Source organism: Poecilia reticulata, chromosome 23, assembly GCF_904066995.2.
Source record: "Poecilia reticulata chromosome 23, P_reticulata-male-v2, whole genome shotgun sequence".
NCBI lineage: Eukaryota > Metazoa > Chordata > Actinopteri > Cyprinodontiformes > Poeciliidae > Poecilia > Poecilia reticulata.
In genome coordinates, this window is record NC_088852.1 from 16,793,817 (window position 1) to 16,812,508 (window position 18,692).

Sequence of the window (18,692 nt, forward strand, 5' to 3'; positions counted from 1 at the left end):
TAAAAATAAATAAATAAATAAATAATTTGCCTTTCTGGGTTTCCGTACCGTCTCACAAATGAATTCTCCTTACAAATGTGGGACCTTTTAAAGGGGAATGAAGACTTTCCACTGTACCAGATTTATTGGCCAGGAGCATTTTTACAACAAACTAATCCAACCAAACCCACATTTTCTTACTTTATGAGATGAATTTAGTTCATTAAATCATTGACATGTGTAGTGCGTCTGAATTAATGATGTAAATGTTGGCTTTTGTGTTATTCCAGTCATATTCTGAAGAAAACAAAACTGATTCCAGTCATTGCTGAATTTATCAGTCACCATAAATTACTTTATTGTTTATAAGGTTAAAAAAAATACTCACACACTCTTAAAATAGCATTAAAACCTTAAAAATCTCAGTTAGCATGTTGGTAATAATGCTCTAAGGAAGATCAAGGCCTCTGCTGGCGTAAAGTGCTACAGTCATTTCAACGTTGATTTCATTGTTTCTTCATCCATCGTACCTTCATTTCAACCTCCCTCTCTTACATACATGACATTTCTAATGATTTACTCATGATTATCTATCTTAACTTACAATCTGTTGTTTGAATAATATCCCTTTCCTTTCAATTTTGGTGAAGGAGCTTAGTGCATTAGTTTTTTTCTTTTTTTTTTTTCCTCTTGTCCTTCAGCGGTCGATGAGTCCTCAGAGTGAAGTCCTCTCTCCCTGCACCAGGCGACCCCTGAAGGCCCACGTATCCTATGGAGAAAGCACACAAACCCAGTTCACTATTATTTCTGGTATATTCCCAGACAGTGCAGTGAAAAGTCTTCTGCAGGTGTCCGAACACACGTCCTTGAAGCTCTCAACATATATGCAGCTAATGATGCAGACACATAATGCTTCTGTTTTTAATTTCTTGCACTATTCTTTGACAAGGTCCAAAATATAGTCATGAGGCTGTGATATCCATAAACAGATGATGCACCAGTGCAGATTAAGGGCTCCGAGGTTCAGAAATGAGCGACGCGCGATATTATAAATGCACATGGAAACGGTCGGATTCAGGTGTCATCCGCGTGACGTCCAGGGACGTTGCCTAGCTAAAAACATTGTTCTGCATTATCCAGATGTAAAGGAATTCCGTCAGGAGTCTCAAGAGTTTAGGAATGCGCTTGCAGGGATAAACTTAGAAGCCCATCTACAGGGCGGCATTGATGCTGATGAGTGATCTCAGGTGTTTTGTGAGACGGCCGGTTAAGATTAAATATAAACAGTAATGAAAACGTATGAGACCAACACAGAGGCGGAGCTTGGATGTCTAACCTTGAAGGCCACTTCGTTCATCCCGTATTTCTTCTGCGCGATCTCTTTCACCTCGTTCTCGATGTTTTCCTGCGTGGTTCCCTTCACGTCGATGTAGAAGCAATCTCCGCTGGCGTAGTGGCAGGAGATGGCCTGGGAAACACACACACACACACACACACATTTCAGAAACTGTCATCTTTCGTATTGTAAACCCGCTCTAATGTTTCCAGCTGCATTTTTAAAAATCCTAACTTTACTTATGAATATTTTTCCAGCTCTAAATTGTACCTGTCCTGGTTATCGATACCAAAATGGGACAAAATAGAGTTGCAATCAAAACAATTAGACAGTGAAGAATTATTTCTATGCTTTTCCTACATACATTTTTATCGTATATATCCTGCACACTTTGTCAACAACATATATGTAAATAGATTTAAAAAATAATAAAATTGACAGTGCAAAAATGGTGCAATAACCCTGTTGCATCCATCAGGTCTGAATCTCAACTTTTCATAACCATTTTGCCACTACAACATAATGTTTACATTTATCTACAATGAAAAAAATAATAATAAATGAAAAAAATAATAAATTCATTAGCCGAAGATTTGTGTCACTAAGATCAGCGTAGAAATAAGTGCAACGAGTCTGGTGGTTAAAAGAGAAATGTCTCGTCTTCACAACATTTTCCATTATTAAATGATAATTTACAATAGTTTTCAACACCCTGGGGTTATTTGTTCTCTGTTATGTAGGAATAATGCTGCAGATATTTAAGTTCTTTTTTACAATTTTCTGAATGAAAAATGAGCCCCTGCCTGCATCATGTTTGAAGCATAAAGTGCTGCCACCTGCCTTCAAAAGACGCAAACTGATTCAAAATAATAAACCTGTGTCCAGTACAATCTCAGTGTATTTTATTTACCTCTTAAAAAAACGATGAATAGATTAAGTTTATTGTTGGATACTTAGGAGGACTGCAAAGTCACCTGTTTTCAGCTTGATGAGCCTCAAATTTCCAACCTCTTTCTGACCCGTGAATGCACCATATCTAACAACATTCTTTGAGGCTGGAACTCTGCCCCGAACATCGGCATCTCTGTGATCAGGACCGGCTTTCCTGACACACTCGGTACCTTGCGGAAGCCCTGCGTCTGGTTCATGCCGGAGCCGTGGATGAGGAGGGGATGGAAGAACACCGTGTCGCCCTTTTCCATCTCCACGTGCAGCCTGGGGTGGTTGGGGTCGTAGTCCCGCACCCCGTGGTACATCTTGTTCACCCCTCCCTGAGAACACACAGCCCTGGTGAAGCACGTTTACTGAAGTTCCCGGTGGGGCTCTGAGGTCGGCTCCAGGGGCGTTACCTCCCAGTCGGGGTAGTCGTGTTCCTTCAAGGTGCCTTTGTGCGTTCCGGGCAGGACCACAAGGCAGCCGTTCTGCCTGGTCACTCGCTCCATGGCGGTCCAGGCGCAGACGATGCGATCTGTCGGCCGGAAGGGGAAGTAGTGCAGATCCTGGTGCATCGGGTGGCGAGACGTCTTCTTGCCTGGAACGACAGAAGCAGCAGCAGCTGTCAGGATGAGGTTCACAGCCAGGCTGGGTTAATGCTAACGCTAAAGCACAGTAGTGGAGGGGTGATTGCATCACCTGCATCAGGAGGCTTGTTGATCAGCATGGTGTGCATGGCCATGATGTTGGGTCCAGTGAAACACTCCACATACTTCAGGATCTGCCGCACAGAGACACCAGACGGGTTCAGTAGTGTTTTTAAGCAAAAAAAAAAAACTAAGATATTGCGGATTTTATTTTTTTAAAAGCAAAAAAATATATTACAGATGTATTTTTTGTGTGTGTCTGTTTTAAAAAAAAACAGACAAATAAATTGTGTTTATTTAAAACATGGATCATTTCAAGGTGTAATGAACACTCATCCACATGAGAATCCATTTCTTCCACTGTGGCTGTTCCACCCTCATTAGAGCACGTAGACCAGGTCAGGAAAACTCCTTATAAACTTTGGTGTCGGCTACTTGGAGCTTAATATTGTTCAGCTCCTTTTTTAATGTCTGGTTTAGATCATAACCGTAGCAGCGTGGGCCTTTGAAGCCCTTTTGGAATCCTAATTTACCTTTATAGCAACTGAACAACAAAGAAAATTAAGCTAGACTCCAAATTATTTAGTTGATTTTCTTTGAACTTTACTTTGAGAGGCCAGCATCATCCCTGTTTATCCTGTTTAGGTCCTCTAGTACGTCTGAGAAAATTCTACTCTATAAACTACCGAGTTGTTGATTTTGAGGAGTCTCTTTAAGCTTTGGACTCAGACCCGTGTGAATTTGAACAACTGCATAAACTGCTTAAAGTATTTTGATTATAAAATACTCCTTTAAATTGGGACAGAAAACATTTTCGCTTTCTCCAGCTGACTTTTATTTTGAAAGCCTTATTTTGTAGCCTTTTATTTTGAAAGGTCAGCATAATCCCTTTTTCTTCGCCTCTTTATGTCTGTTTTGATCATGTAAAATACACTTTTGAAATTATTCTACATGGTAAAATTGTGATGTGTTGAGTAATTTTAAGCGCTACTTTTGAAAGCCCAACGTTCTCACAACATGTTTAGATTAATCAGAATCCAACAGTTTTTTATTTCCAAACTCCGTTTCCTGTTCAGCATGATGCTGGCACTAGCATGTTTGAAAGTGAAGGTGTTTGGTGTTGCATTTCTGCCACACAAATTCTATTCTATTCTTTGCAGCATTAATTACTGGTAGTTTATTTATATCTAGATGTTTTTTTCCCCCTTCTGCTTCACAATTATGCACAAGTGTATCCTGGTCTTTTACAAAAAAATTTATGAAAAACTTCCAACATTTTTGCACTGTCCTGTATTTCCCTTAGTTTATTCTAAGGGAAAGGCAAATTAAACTCCAGAGTTTATCCTGGCCTTGTTTGTAGATCCAGGTGTCACTGACAAGACACCTGGAAGAACGTCTTCTTCCAGATACGCCTTCAGGGCCGTATCTGAGTCTGTTCGCGTTGCCGTACCTGAGGTAAGGCACAGTAACGGAACAGCTCGGGGTCTTCCTGGAAGTCCTGGAGTTTGGACACGGCTCTCTGATCCGGGACAAACTCTGACTTGGCGATTGCCACGTCCCTCATCACGATCAGGCCCGGAACTTTGACTTCCTGCCGACAGATCCGTTCGAACTCCTTCCTAAAGAAGATCCAAATACACATTAAAGAAGTCTGACGCCTGACTGTGACGAGGATTTAAACTTTGAACTACTCCAGGAATGAACTAAATGCATTTACTATCCTTTAAGCAATAAATAGTATGTAGTTTGAGTGACTTGTAGTGTTTTTGTTTTACAACCACAAACTTCTATGTATCTTATAATAAAAGTCCAATGTACAGTGAGAGGTACAGATGTGTGGCTAAATTAAAGCATTTTCAAGTGTTTCAGTTGCCTAATCAAATTCCATACCACAATCTGATTGAGAATTTGTAGCAAAGTTAGTTAATGTATGTTTTTTCCCATCCAATCTGACCAGCTTTGAGCTATTTTGCAAAGAACAGGCAAATGTTGTCGAGTCTCTTTCCGGCCGGTTAACATCTTGTTCGGTTGTAGCCTACATGGAGGTGTCTACATTGTAAGTGCTAAGAAGCCTGGTTGCATCTACACCATTGGGTGGCCAGTTTCTCTGAAATCTTGTGGTATATAATCTAGTCAAGAAGGCACAGAAACGTCTGTATTTCCTGCGGAGGATGAGACGAGCACACTTGCCCCCACCCATCCTCAAGACGTTCTACAGAAGCACCATAGAGAGCATTTTGACCAGCTGCCTCTCTGTGTGGTGTGGTGGTTGTAGCGTCTCCGACTGGAAGAAAGTGAGGAGAGTGATGCGGACAGCAGAGAGGATCATGGGGGCCACCCTTCCCTCCGTTCAAGACCTTTCATCCCGGCGCTGCGTGTCCCGAGGCCGAAACATCGTCAGAGACCCTTCTCACCCACAGCATGGATGGTTCTCCCTGCTGCCCTCTGGAAAGAGGTTTCGAATCATCCGGTGCAGGACATCCAGGTTCCGAAACAGCTTTTTTCCACTTGCCATCAGACTGCTGAACTCCCAACCGTATTGCACTTGAAAATCTGGTCTCCACATTATATCTCCTCTTGCACAGAACAAAGAACTCTTTTACTGTTATTCCTTCACTCTATATTTTCTATATTTATATACATATTTACTGTCCTGAGCTGTATGCAACGAAATTTCGTTTTGTATTCACCTTGTGTATGCAATATGACAATAAAGTTTTAACTACTAACTACTACTACTACTACTATATTTGTTGAGCGTTGCCCTGTCCAGTTGACACTGCATGCGTTCTTCTGCCACAACTGATGAAAAAGTCTTGGACCTCAAGTTTTGACCATGGAATTATCGATTTGCAGTTCACCAACTGCTACGCTGCCATTGCAGGTCAAAAATGGTGGTTGTTCAAGGAGTTTATAAGAACTTCACTGATGCAATGACGGACCATCAATAAATGCAGCCTACTGCCAATCAAATTGTCTAGGCGCAATATCCGACTTTTACCAATCCATAAAGTGGTTACGAAAAACAGAAGAATGGCGCAAGATCTGCAAAAGGTGACAAATCTGACCGGGACGGACTGGAGGAGACCTGGATGAAGCCACGTCCACGAAGAACGGGTATTAAAGAGGCAACAGACCAACAGTGGTAATGACAGCTGGGCAGTACTGAATCAGTGGAGGCTCAAGATCAATAAATATTTTTCTTAATTCATTCATCAGATAAAAACGAGAGACTCAGCTGTTTGTGTGTTTGAAGTAAGAAAATGCAAGAAGCAAAAAGAATGGGGTGTGATTACGTTTGGAACCTTAGAAACTCAGCTGTACCTGAACCTGTCGATGTCCGTCTCAGACACCAGATTCTTGATGAGGAGGAAGCCATTTTCCTCGTAGAAGAGCCGCTGCTCTGGCGTCAGTATGCCTGTATCAAATGAGTATCTGTGCAACAACGGGATGGCACAAATTAGATTTGAAACAAAGCTACTTTAAATGGCTGACATCTGTTACTCAGAAAGCAGATGAACTGTTTGTGTTTAAGACAAAGAAATGTTTCCAGGATGTTAGGTTGGAAAAATCATACTGTTTTTTTTATGGACTTTGTGCAAAAGTCCTTGCAAAAAGGGAAACTGGACTCAACAAACTGGGTCAAAGGTGAGAGAGCAGCAAGGTGCTTCCTCCTACCTCAGTTTCTGAGGGGGGCTGTAGGTGAGGGTCTGAGCGGATGTTGGGGAGGCTCTCTGAAAATCGGTTAAGGAAAAACTAGATACGTAGACAATGTTTGTGCAGGTTCTTTCATATTCTTATCTATTTTGAAGTTGTGTAACAGTATTTAATTCAATCTGAGGTTTGGACTTTGTCCGGACCATTGATTTCTTTGTGGATAACGTCCCGTTTCATAACCCAGTTTGAAGGGAGGCTTCATGGATGCAGAGCAGGACCAAAGAGTAGAGAGAGAAGGAGGAAGTTCAAACCCTCTCTTCCACCCTTCGCATCCTGTACTCCAACATTTCTCTGACTGACTTTCTAACCGTACAGCCAGACAGATTAAAAGAACAAAAGCAAATGTGGTGTATTTGCTTTTGCTATGTTGGCCAACAACTGATGATGTCATCCAGGATAATGTTACTGTGGAATAGAGTCTGCTGCTTGGACATTGAGTTATTAGCATGTCATGACAGTCATGAAACTTTCAGACAAGCAGAGCATATCATCTGCAAAACAGCGAAAGGCCATATTAGGTTTTCTGAAAATTGAGCCTGTTAAAGGAGAATAAAACTGAAACGAGCCTTGGGGAACACCGTAGTCAAAATTGAATACCATTGAAAGGGTGAATGACAATAAGCTGCTTCTTCTCTCTCTCTTTTTTTTTAATTAGACAGGTTTTTTCTTTGGATACAGTGTTATATAGTTATTGTGCTTCCTTCAGTTTTACGTAATATTGCGAAATGTATGTTATTTTATAAATGAAAAAGTGAGAAGATGGGTATCCTTTTTTAATTCGAATTCGTCTATAAGCGAACATTAAGGACGAATTCGAACGATAAATATGCGATGGTCCACCACTATCGAAAGACGCAACTGAACCAGGTCAGCAGAACTGCCAGAATCAATAAATTATAAATAAAATCCTCCTAAAACAGCCGAATTGTGACGCTCTTTTAAACCAGACGGAAACGTCTAGCCCTGACCGCTGCCTGTGTTTCAGCCGCTATGGGAGCTCGGTGTCATCCTCCTGGAACACGTTCAAGAACATTCGGATGTCTCAACAGAACGAAAGGATACAATCGAAGCCGAAGCTCCGTCCAGATGATGGATCACCGTCCGGAGTCTTTCCGCAGCCCGAGACATCTTCCCCGCTACCAGCTGTCCTCTCTCACAGACCGACAGACAAAGGTTTCCTCTATGCTGGTTGTACTGGGGGAAAGGTCTCCACCAATGACATCACACGTACGTACGTACGGACTGACGTTACGTAGCGGTCGCTACAGAGTTGTTAAAGGTGGACTTTGGGTCGCTGTTAGGAAACACTTTTTAAGCTTTATTCAGAACATCGAATGTCAAATTTAAGGCAAATACGTAAGCACAAATGGAAGCGACATGAAGGCACGTATTAGTTTTAAATGAATCCAATATATTGGATTCATATATGTTATAACAACATATATGAATCCAAATAAATGATCACTGCCAAATAATTTATGTTGCTGAAACAGACCTTATATAAAGTCCAATACAAGCTATAATTGTAACTTCAACTACTCAACCATTTCGTGCGTTTTATCAGCTTATTAGTTTTTGAGAAGGAAAAGAGTTTTATATGGACACAGACAAACGCGTCATTATAGAGCAAAGATAGTGGTCAAAAATGTGATTTGGTGAGGATTTTATTCCAAGCTATTTTCATAACTTGTCTGCACTGAATAAAATAGAAATGGCGCATTTTATATGAGAAACTGTTAAAAATAATTTGCCCAGCAGGGGGTGCCACAACACAACAAAATTAACTTCCAAGCCACCTTCAAAGTCCGGTAAAATGAGTAACAAGAATGAAAATGTATAATGAAATTAACAATATTAGACAAAAAATAAAAGTTTTTTTTAATATATATGATCAAACATCATCAAATAGTATGACTACTATAAAAATTTATCAAAAAGTTTTGATAGTTGTGAAGTAGTTTTTGAAATCATATTGTGACTTATAATTGTATTTGTAAAACACTGAGACCTAAATGAAAAACTTCGTGAAGGGGTTGTCACATAGGATAGTCCAATCTCTTACATGCATCTGAAAAAGAAAGTGATTTAACTACAGATAAATTATAACGATTAAACTTATCTTCATATAAAATCCGGGCACCTTAAAAAGGATCTAATCTACTTTGGTTGAATTCAGGAGGTGCCCAAACGTTTTCCCGAATGGACCAAAGCTGTCAAATGAACAATGTGGGCCACAAACGATTTAATAAAAATGCAAAAACAATTTGTTGCTTCAAAAATACTTGGTTCATTTAGCCCAGGTAAATAAATCTTCACAGGAAGTTTGCAGTCTTTACCATGAAAAAAGCAAGAAAACTTGGCTAATAAGTGAAAAATGTTTTATGCTTTCCATGTTGGCAAACTTTTTGGAATTGTGGCCACTCCTGCCCTGCAATGGTTCAGCCAGGTCAGTGTGTTTTGGGTCATTACCATGTCACAGGGTCCTGTTGTACTTCAACTTTCGTTTTTATTTTCTTTTTACACTTTGTCATGGTGAATAAACTGACCATGCCCTGCTGCAACACCAGCAGGTTTACAAACGTGCTGTGTTTGTTTTATGCTAAACATGTCCTGTGCTCTGGTGCCAAGTGCTACAATTTAGACTATGATATTACTATATCTATATTCTTCTGTCTGGCCTCTGTTTTTCTAAGCGCAACGGCTTCCTCCTTGAATTTGACAGTTAAACTTGTGCGCCCTCGTCGCTTTAGTTATAGCATTGGTGTTTTAATGCAAACACTTTGACCGGAAACGCAGAAACCGCTTTTATTTTTGAAATCTCTCGCAGAAAACAGCGCACCAGGCAGAGAGGGGCGTGGTTTTATTTTGAAAAGTCGACGGAAGTTTGTCTCACCTCGCCGTGGGACTCAGTAGCTAGCGGTTGCACCACTCCCGTGTTTGTCGACATTAGGTCCTCCTCCAGCGTCTTTAAATTGCCTCCGCCGCCGAACAAACGACATTTTTCGGGCACCTCGTTTACAAACACGCCTCACTTTATGTGTGTTTCCGAGGATATTTATCTCTCCGTGGGAGCCTCTGGTACATAACGCGAGAACGCAAGCGGAGCTGTGCTTTTTTTTCTTTTCTTTTTCTTTTTGTAAGAGCCGCTGCTGACCGTGGTGGGCGGATAAAGTCAAGCCGAGGAGGGCATCCGGCCCTGGCAGCTCCGGAGAGTCCTTCCTGGAGGGACAGGATTTACCATTTTCAGGTAAGCCGAGCTCAAATGTCCTCGCGCAGCCTGTCCGATAATGAACACTGCGACGTTGCGTCTGCCTCGACGGAAAAGGACGAAGTGTTAATAACTGGCTGTGTGGTGCGTGGGGATGAGAACGAAGAGGAAACGATAGCTGAGAAACAATTCAGCCAGAGCAATGCCATTGTGCGTGCTGTGCTCACTTCATTACCATAGAGATGCCGTTGGTTTGTTCACATTACATTTACAAACAAAATCATTTTAAACGCACAAATATAATACCAGAACAACATGGATGATGGTTGCACCTTTATGCCATTTTTTTCCTGTAATCAGTGATCTTTCTAATTTAAGATAAACAAATTTCGTTTTTATACTTGATGCATGTTACCATAATAATGCTGCACTATTTCACAATGCCTTTTAACTGGAGGGATCTTAAAAGTATGCAAACTGCCCCCTAGCAAGGGCTGCTTTCAGTCACAAGTGGGTGTTTACTTCTAAGCCTCCAGCAACAGAACACTTTGATCAATTAAAGTCATTTTGCTCCGAACCTGAACTTCTTCCTCCTGTTGCATTAAAACCCTGTTGATGTTTATTAAGGCACATTAGAAGCAGGCATGCTCTCTGCATGTTTGCCCTCCTCATTTGTGGATACATGCATCAGCATCAGGAATGCACCACCCCTGCTGTCTCCCTGGCAACGCTGAGATGTTGTAAAAGGGTGTAATCTTTCCAGAGAGCAATCTGTGTTTGAACGATATTGAAACAACTCTGCTCAACAGTTTTCATCAGTCCATGTGAGTGAGTGAGTGAGTGAGTGAGTGAGTGATGACGATGATGTTTTCATGCTATTATTATTTTCATGTCCAGTTTCATTTACATCTGTTGTCCTTCATCTGGAACAACAGGATATTTTTTGTTGTTGTTCTGGCATTGCATGGATCTGAATGTGTGTGTATTGACCCACATTGTGATCTAGGCTGTGGGTTGTGGAAGTGATGCCCCCTCTGACTCCTCCCCCATAGGATGGAGTAATTACCCCTCTCTGTGTCTGTGTCAGTATTGATCGGCCTCTGCATTATGGAGCATATAGAGGGAACATAGAAACTGCTTGCTGTGATGAAAGAACATAAAGTCCCACTCTCACTTTCTATTCTTGATATATTTTTGGACAAATAAGGGTGGTGTTGGTGTGATATGGTTGGGGCTTCAGTTTGTTTTTTCATTCTGTGTCCTTTAAAAATAATAATAAAAAAATAGATATATGAGAGATAGATAGATGGATATTTCTAGATTTCAATTCAAAAAAACTTTATTTATCCTAAAGGTTGTAACTTGTTTGACCAAAGTATCTTCAAAGAGTCGTGGGCAGGAATGCTGCGGGTGAGAAGCATCTCCTATAGCAGTCAATCTTCCAACGAATCTGAAGACGCCTCTGAAACATGGCAATTTAAAAAAAAAGGCATGTTTCTTACCATAAGACACTTCGTAACATAAGAAGTTTTTGCGCTAGGATGAGGTGGGTTTTCCGGCCAAATTGAAATAGCTGCATTTTGCTAAATTACAATGGAAACACTTTTTTGCATCACACGAGTCACTTGATCAACAGTCATATGTTACTACTGTCAGAAACAAAGAAGGCAACAGGAAGTTGTTGGAGGATGGTGGTTTGTCTTTGGGGGTTTTTTTCCCAACAATGACTCCATCAGGCTAAAAACAATCTTGTTTTATCTTCCCAGAGTCGTAAACAACTGAGAATCAATCTTTCTTTGTATGATGTGCTCTGAAATATCTTATTATTGGGTTATAGTGTAAAAACACAACACATGCTTTTGAGGCAAGCTTGTTGAAATGTTTAAGCTAGGATTATGGAGGCATATTGAACAAAACAGTGTTTGTATCGATGGCTTGAACACTGGAGTCTAAAGGTGAGCCTATCTAAACTTCTGGACATCTGCCTGCCTGAGACTCTGTTGCTCTTGGCAACCATTCCAGAAGCTTGCAGCGTCTTTCTCTCTTTTTATGTAATGCTTAGTTGAGCCGATGTTTTATTGATCAGAGGAGTATGTGTGTGTGTATCCGCTTCCAGTTATTTGTGTGTGCATGTGTGGCTTTTGTGTTTGGGCCTTTCAGACGACCCATTAGTCTAAAAGCAGAACATATATAAAAAAATAAACAAAAAATCTGAAAATAGTTTCTTCCACTAAGTGTGTGTTGTTGTTTTTTTTACTTTAAAAGAAGTGCAGAAATAGAGCACATTTTCCTCACTGCTGACTGTAGTGTGCTGCAGTGGACCTCTGTCTAATATTTAGACTTTTTTGCTGTCTGGTTCAGATTTTCATGCCAGATGTTAAAATTGATCAACGTTTTTCTTTGAAGAAAGAGCCTCATACATCATATATTTCATTGAAATCCCCTCATCAAAAAAAAAAGGGAAACGTTTGTCTGACCCTTTTAATGTTTTGCATCTAACAAAATCAAATTTATTTTGTTTGTTTCAATAAAATTGTGCATGTTTTAGTTTTTTTGTTTGAACAGATAACACAATGCCATGAAATTTTGAATTTAATAATAATAAAAAAATCCCATAATTGCTTTTAACATGGCAATTTTGGCCCTCAGGTCAAAAAGTTTAGATGTCACTTGGTTGAGATTTTAATGTCCTATCACAAATGTTGAAACTTTAAAGAAAAATCCAGAAATTATCCACAGATCTCCGATCAGTGCATCTCCAGAGGTAGCCGCTAGCTACTGCTGCCAGTGTTAGGTAATCTGTGCATATATGACATGAACATGCTAACAGAGTTTTTTGCTACAGGAACAGACTGCTCATATTCTCTCAGTAGTAATAATAATCTAAAAAGACAAAAAATCAAAATTATTGCTTTAAATCGCTCTTAAAGACTAGAAAAGTATCAGTTAATCATTTGGAGACTACCTTTCTTTTCAAATTAGCTTTTTAACACAAAAATAGAATTGTTTTCACGATTTACACATCCATTCTAACTTGTATTGTTCCAGTTGTTGCTATAATAATTGCTTTCTTCTTGTATATTAACGTATTTGTATGAGGAGATGAAAATGGAACAAAGTTTTTGACCTGATCTCATAAACTGGAGGTTCTAATTGTCTGCTTGCTTTTGAGGGCGATCCATTTATTCCAGGGCTTTTCTGCCTCAGTCCAGTTTGTGTGGGCATACTCATACAAGCGGCCGTCCGTAGCTATACGAACACACACATACACACACACCACTGAGATAGTTATGTTAGTCATGCAAGGAATGTCAGTTGTTGGGAGCACATTGTCTTTTTTTTCTTTCTTTCTTTTTTGCACAAAACCCCAGAGGATGTTTCCCACTTCAAATAGAGTCAGACTTTATTTACTATTTTAGAAAAACCCTTCATATTGCATTTGTTTGTGCTGTTTCGTATGAATTTGTCGGCTCATATTATAACTTCATGCGTCTTTGTTCTCTGCTGTCAGTCCTTGGACAATTGCCCTCTTCAAGTCTTGTAAGCATGTTCTCTGGTGTGTGTGTGTGTGTGTGTGTGTGTGTGTGTGTGTGTGTGTGTGTGTGTGTGTGTGTGTGTGTGTGTGTGTGTGTGTGTGTGTGTGTGTGTGTGCTTCCTGCACGAAGGATTGAGCGGGGTGAGATCGGCTCCTAATCCTGAGATTAGGCCGTGGCGTCGTAAGAGCAGCAGCAGACGAGGATTAAACGCACTTTCATACACACACTCATAAAGGTTATACGCTCAAATAAACATGCTGCTCATTCATAAAGATGCTTCCTCCACTGTAAACTCAAGTGGTGTCATTTGACAGTGAAATATTAATCACAGAGATGAATATTTCAGCGGATGGAGTTTCACTCTTTTTACTCTGCCTTCAAACTACATCAGTGAAGTTTTTCAATCTGGTTTTCCTTTTGCTCATTTTAACCTGGGTTCAGTGGCTGGATGAAGTATTAAGTTATAAACCAGGTAACCCACCTGAAGCCTGGCTCTTCCTGTCCTTTTCTTGTCAGAAACTTGTTCATTCTGCTGCCTCTTTGCTAGCTTGAGAAGCAAAGCAGATTGATAAATTTGACTGGCAGCCAATCAGTAAGATGAGCATGGCAAATTTCAATAAGTTTGTTTAATTTATATTTAAAAATATATTTACATTTTAGAATTTTTTTTATCATCCTTCCAACTTTCTGAGGCCTCCCTAACGCCCTTTGGTGGTCCCACAGAGGCCTGCGGCCCCCACAGTAAAAAACACTTAGAAGGTGCGTGTCACACTAATATGTATATATACTACACATATACACATCTGCTACCAGATTGATGTTCAAAGTGCTTCTCAAATGATGCAGCAATAACCGAATAAAACAGTTAACTTCCTGTTAATCTATGCAGACACTTTGTGTGCGCTGTTGAAAATTCATCTCATCTCATGTTGCTGAAGGGTCTGATTCTAAAATGCATAATAAAACTGCATTTTATTATGCAGTTTATAAATGTTCTAGACTGCATGTTGGGGTTAAACTTTCCTTTCCAGGCGTAAAAATGAAGGAGACACTGATGCGACAGCCAATGTAATGTACCCCGTACAATCTTATGGAATATAAAGATTTCTGTACTATTATTATTTCTCAAGTTCAGAGTCACAATGAATGATCACAAACTATTGATTCAAGCTGATAACCAGAGATTCTGAGCTACGTTTTAATGACAAATGTTGTCTTTGGTGGTCAGATGCAAGTCATGACCCTGGCTTTAGAGGATCAGACAACCCACTGATACAGGAAGCACATGGTGAGGAGTTAACTGTGTTATTCTGACCTCTGCCAAGCTTGGAGGTCATGGCTTCGCTTTTGAGATAAATGTTCCAACCACCTGCAGTCTTCTAACGACTTGAAGCTTTTAAAGCCTTTCCATCCTGATGTTCCTCTATTTAGGTCAACAGTAAGCAGGCTGGTTTGTTTTTCCTGTTTATGATGTTTAATTCAGCAACCTATTTCCTTCACTGCAGAGGGTAAATGTATCTCCTTGCTCTAGCATATTAATTTAAAATACATCACTAGGTTTTCATTGCGCTCTTTCAAGACGCACTACTGTACATGCAACCAGTGAACCGCTGGGACAACATGTCCCGGAAGCCCCCTGTGCAGAGTGTTTCTCGTAAATTGTGGCTAGCCAGTGAGTGATGCCAGCTCAGATTAATATTTTCTTTTAAAGATGAGCTTAAAGTATTGGTTATTCCTAGCATTGTGACGCCAGAAATGTTGTAGAATTTTTAATGAGTTTCCAAAACAAAAACGATGAATAGGCAAGCTGTCTTTGTGAATTTATTCTTTGCAGCTTTCTCTACTTTTTGAAAGCATATATCTAAAAAAAAAAAAAAACTATTAAAAACCTTCAAAATAATTGCTGATAGCAAGTATTTTGTGGATTTTGGAATTATTCTTCTCTCTGACCTCTAACCTGCCAGTTCTTTTGGCAGTACTCACTTCAGATTGGACTCATTTCTAAAATCTAATGACAAAGCGCTGATTAATTGAAATGAAATTTACTTGAAGGAATTTTAATATCCGACCACCTTACCCCAGAACTTAAAGGTGACCTCCTACTTCAGTACAGCCAGTTCTATGAACCGACAGTCAAGTTATGATTAAAGGTCAGACTGATTTGGAGCAAACAGCCCCAAATCTCAGTGGAAATGAAAAGGCCATCAAGCTGATTTTTTTATATGACATGTTAAATGCATTTTTTAAATCTGTAGATGAGACATTATAGATTGATATTTTAATTTGGCTGTATTGCAGAGAGCTCGCAAACACTGCAAATAGCAATGGTGTCCAAACTTTTGCACAGAAAGCCAAATTCACAAGTTAAAGGTACTTGGAGGAATCATGTGTCCTACCAATTAAAAACACCAAACAATTTTTTTTAGAAATCTTTTCTGTTTAGCTGCTCAGCAATAAATTTAAAGATGCAATATTTAATGAAACAAAGTAGAAAAGAGCAAATTTTTATAGGGTGAAAAACATACTTGGCATGTTGCCTTGTTTTGAGAAATCCTTTAATCTCCATGGTGACCATTCAGCTATTCAAAACACCTGGGTGGACGTAACACCACCTTCAAGGAGCTTCAATTTCCAAGCATACGACCTTCCACCTTACAGAGCACCTCTCCATGACTCCTTCAGACTAGCCAGCAGCAATTAGCAAACATCTGGTGGAACTGTTCATCTGCTGACCTCATTATAGGAGCTACTTCTCAGTGCAACGCTGATTAAAAACATTGTTAAAGGGTTAATGGGAGCCATTTTGTGATGACTTCCTGAAAGTGGAGTGTCAGAAAGAACAAGAGTTTCTTAAAGAGACAGAGACCCAATGTCAAGGTGTTAAATCAAAAAGTAAAATATCTTTTATGTCTTATTTTATACAACAGTTTTATAATAACTGAAGGTAACATAGTTTCTTAATACTTTGCTTATAACTGAACTCTAAAGCATCAAAGCTGTTAGTTACGGTTTGTTCCCCAGTTTCCAGCAGTCTGAACTCACACAGATCGAGTCCACATCTCATATTTGGCAGCTAAGCTTTAAGTCAAAGCTTGCCAGCCAGGTTGCTAATTTGACAGTAGCTGTATTTGTAAAACACTCAACTAACAAAACAATCATTTGATGGAGATGTTTCCGTGTCAGATAGACACGGCGGCTATAATTGGTACCTTTCTGTAACATGATGGAAGCAGCAGAGCATCGGCGCCAAGCACAGTCAGCTGTAGGCGTCATCCTGTTCCCGAGTACACCCCGTCCAACACGACTCTCACCATCTGCCCGCTTCGCTCAGACCTTTTCTCTCCACCACTTCTCATCTCTCTGCAACAACGGAGCAGATTCTGCCGGCTGTTGGATTGAAGTCAGCTGTGCTTACATATTGGTCTACACATCTCCCACTCCTCTGAAGATCAGCTGGCGGAACCGGCCGTCTCTTGGCCGTGCCTCTGCCTGCTCAGTTTCTTTTTTAAGCTCCAAAAAGGAACATGTAATTACAGCCCCTCTCCCCCCCGCGCCTCTCCTCCCGCTGGGCTAATCATCACCTCTCAGACAGGCGTTATCTACAATCGGAGCCAATAAAGTGCATTGAAAGTTCACAGGAAACAATGGCTTTTTCTCACCGCAGTGTTGGAGCCAGTTGCAGCTCATCATTCAATAATCAAACTCTCCATTGATTTGTTGTGTACTTTTTCAACAAATCCTGAAAACGTCCTAACTACACAGACTTGATGAAGAATTATTGAATCAGCTTTTGGTGACCTTTTGCTTTGACTAGCCAAAGCTACGTTCACACTGCAAGCGCTGATGCGTGAACAATCTGCTGCCCCGCAGTGACCTGCAGGCGCAGAAGATGTTCATTTAAGGTCAGAATTATTACCCACCCTGATGAAATTACACTGAACTCTTACTATTTCCATGGAAATGGCCATAAAAAATTGTTTACAATTGCATTTATTCTACAAAAGCAGAAGAAAATCCTGTACAAGGTTTGATCAGTAGGTTTTATTGATGCGCTGAATGATGACAAGAAAACAGAACAATGACGAGGCCAACATTGTTAGACTTCTTGTGCTTTCTAGACAACTCTATTAAGTTAGTTTAAACCCACATCTGAATAGAATAGAAACTAAATGTTCTTTACTTTAACATAGTGGGGAAATTCAAGTGTACAAGCAGCAAATCAAAGGTAAATATTAAAGAGATCCATTTTTTAACTAAAGTACATGTATACATATATGGTGTACTCCGTTTAAAAGAAATCTGCAGTAAAAAACTGACTTTTTACATGAAATGATAAAACAGTCCAAATGACGGCAGTGGTGGCTATAAAGCAGAGCTGCAGCTGCCGTTTCTTTAAGTAACCGATTATTCTAAAAAATTTGATAATTGGACATTAGTCACCTTACATACGTTTAGTTTGGTTGTTTGAGTGCAGCTCTCTCCTTTGGAATGTGTTGTCTGGTGTTTTCCAGCTACCAGCCACACATCTAGACAGGAAAACACACATTCCTGGATGTTGCTCTCATCCAGCCGTGTGTACGTGAGCGGCGGACGGACCAGGCCGGAAGCGTCTCGTTAACTCTCGGTAATCTGATGTACGTGGAGACAAGACAAAAATCAAGGAACAAACCGTCCGGAGAAGATGGAAATGCTTATGGTTGGTTAACAACAGGTGGAATGTTTTCCTCACTAACCAAAGGAAAACACCCTTAGTGTAGATACCGGTAAGGATTTTTTTTACTGCCTTGACCTCCTAAAATCCATCTTGACATGAAATGTGAACACTCTGTTCAGTTCGGTGAGCTTTAAAGAAACGGCCCAGACAACCATAGAATGTAGAGACCACAGAAGTCAGGTTTATCATTTTGGCCTGCTGCAGCTGTTTTGGCTAGCTTTGGTAACAAAAAGAAATGCGCTCAGCGATTAATAAGCACCATAAAAAAGCCACTTCATCATTTAGTTGGAAATGACATTTTATTGCAAACTGGACACCAACATAAAAGACTTTGACCTTCCTGAAGGATCCGAGTTCATGTCCATCATCTCCTATGTTTTTTGAAGTCTTTGACCTGCAGTTTTAATTAATCACTGCCACATTGTAGTTTTATATAAATAGGCACATTGTATGAATTGAATAAGACATGCTTTCCTCTACAAGTTAGGCTGGTTTGGTAAACTTTCCAAAACAACCAGTACCAAATGAATTTTAGCTTTGCTGTTGTAAAGTAAATAATTCATAAAAATCTTTACTACATTATTTTTCTTTCAGACGCCCCTTTTCTGTCTCTTGTGCTTAC

General features: G+C 40.0%; 2 protein-coding genes across 2 annotated transcripts in view; one reads left to right on the forward strand and one right to left on the reverse strand.

Moving 5' to 3' along the window:
- Positions 1–308: 308 nt before the first annotated feature.
- On the reverse strand, positions 309–7,871 carry phyh (phytanoyl-CoA 2-hydroxylase). Its single transcript, XM_008401459.3, has 9 exons — positions 7,675–7,871; positions 6,574–6,629; positions 6,220–6,330; positions 4,346–4,514; positions 2,948–3,029; positions 2,665–2,846; positions 2,437–2,586; positions 1,316–1,447; positions 309–748 (listed from the first exon to the last, which is right to left on the reverse strand). The coding sequence occupies exons 1-9, from the start codon at positions 7,738–7,740 to the stop codon at positions 695–697; spliced, it is 1,002 nt and encodes a 333-aa protein (XP_008399681.1). The 5' UTR covers positions 7,741–7,871; the 3' UTR covers positions 309–694.
- Positions 7,872–9,465: 1,594 nt separating this feature from the next.
- cdk17 (cyclin dependent kinase 17) overlaps positions 9,466–18,692 on the forward strand; it is a 43,428-nt gene continuing 34,201 nt past the window's right edge. Inside the window, exon 1 of the mRNA XM_008401462.3 lies at positions 9,466–9,859. The gene's annotated coding sequence lies outside the window, so the exon portion shown is untranslated. The remainder of the gene's footprint in view (positions 9,860–18,692) is intronic.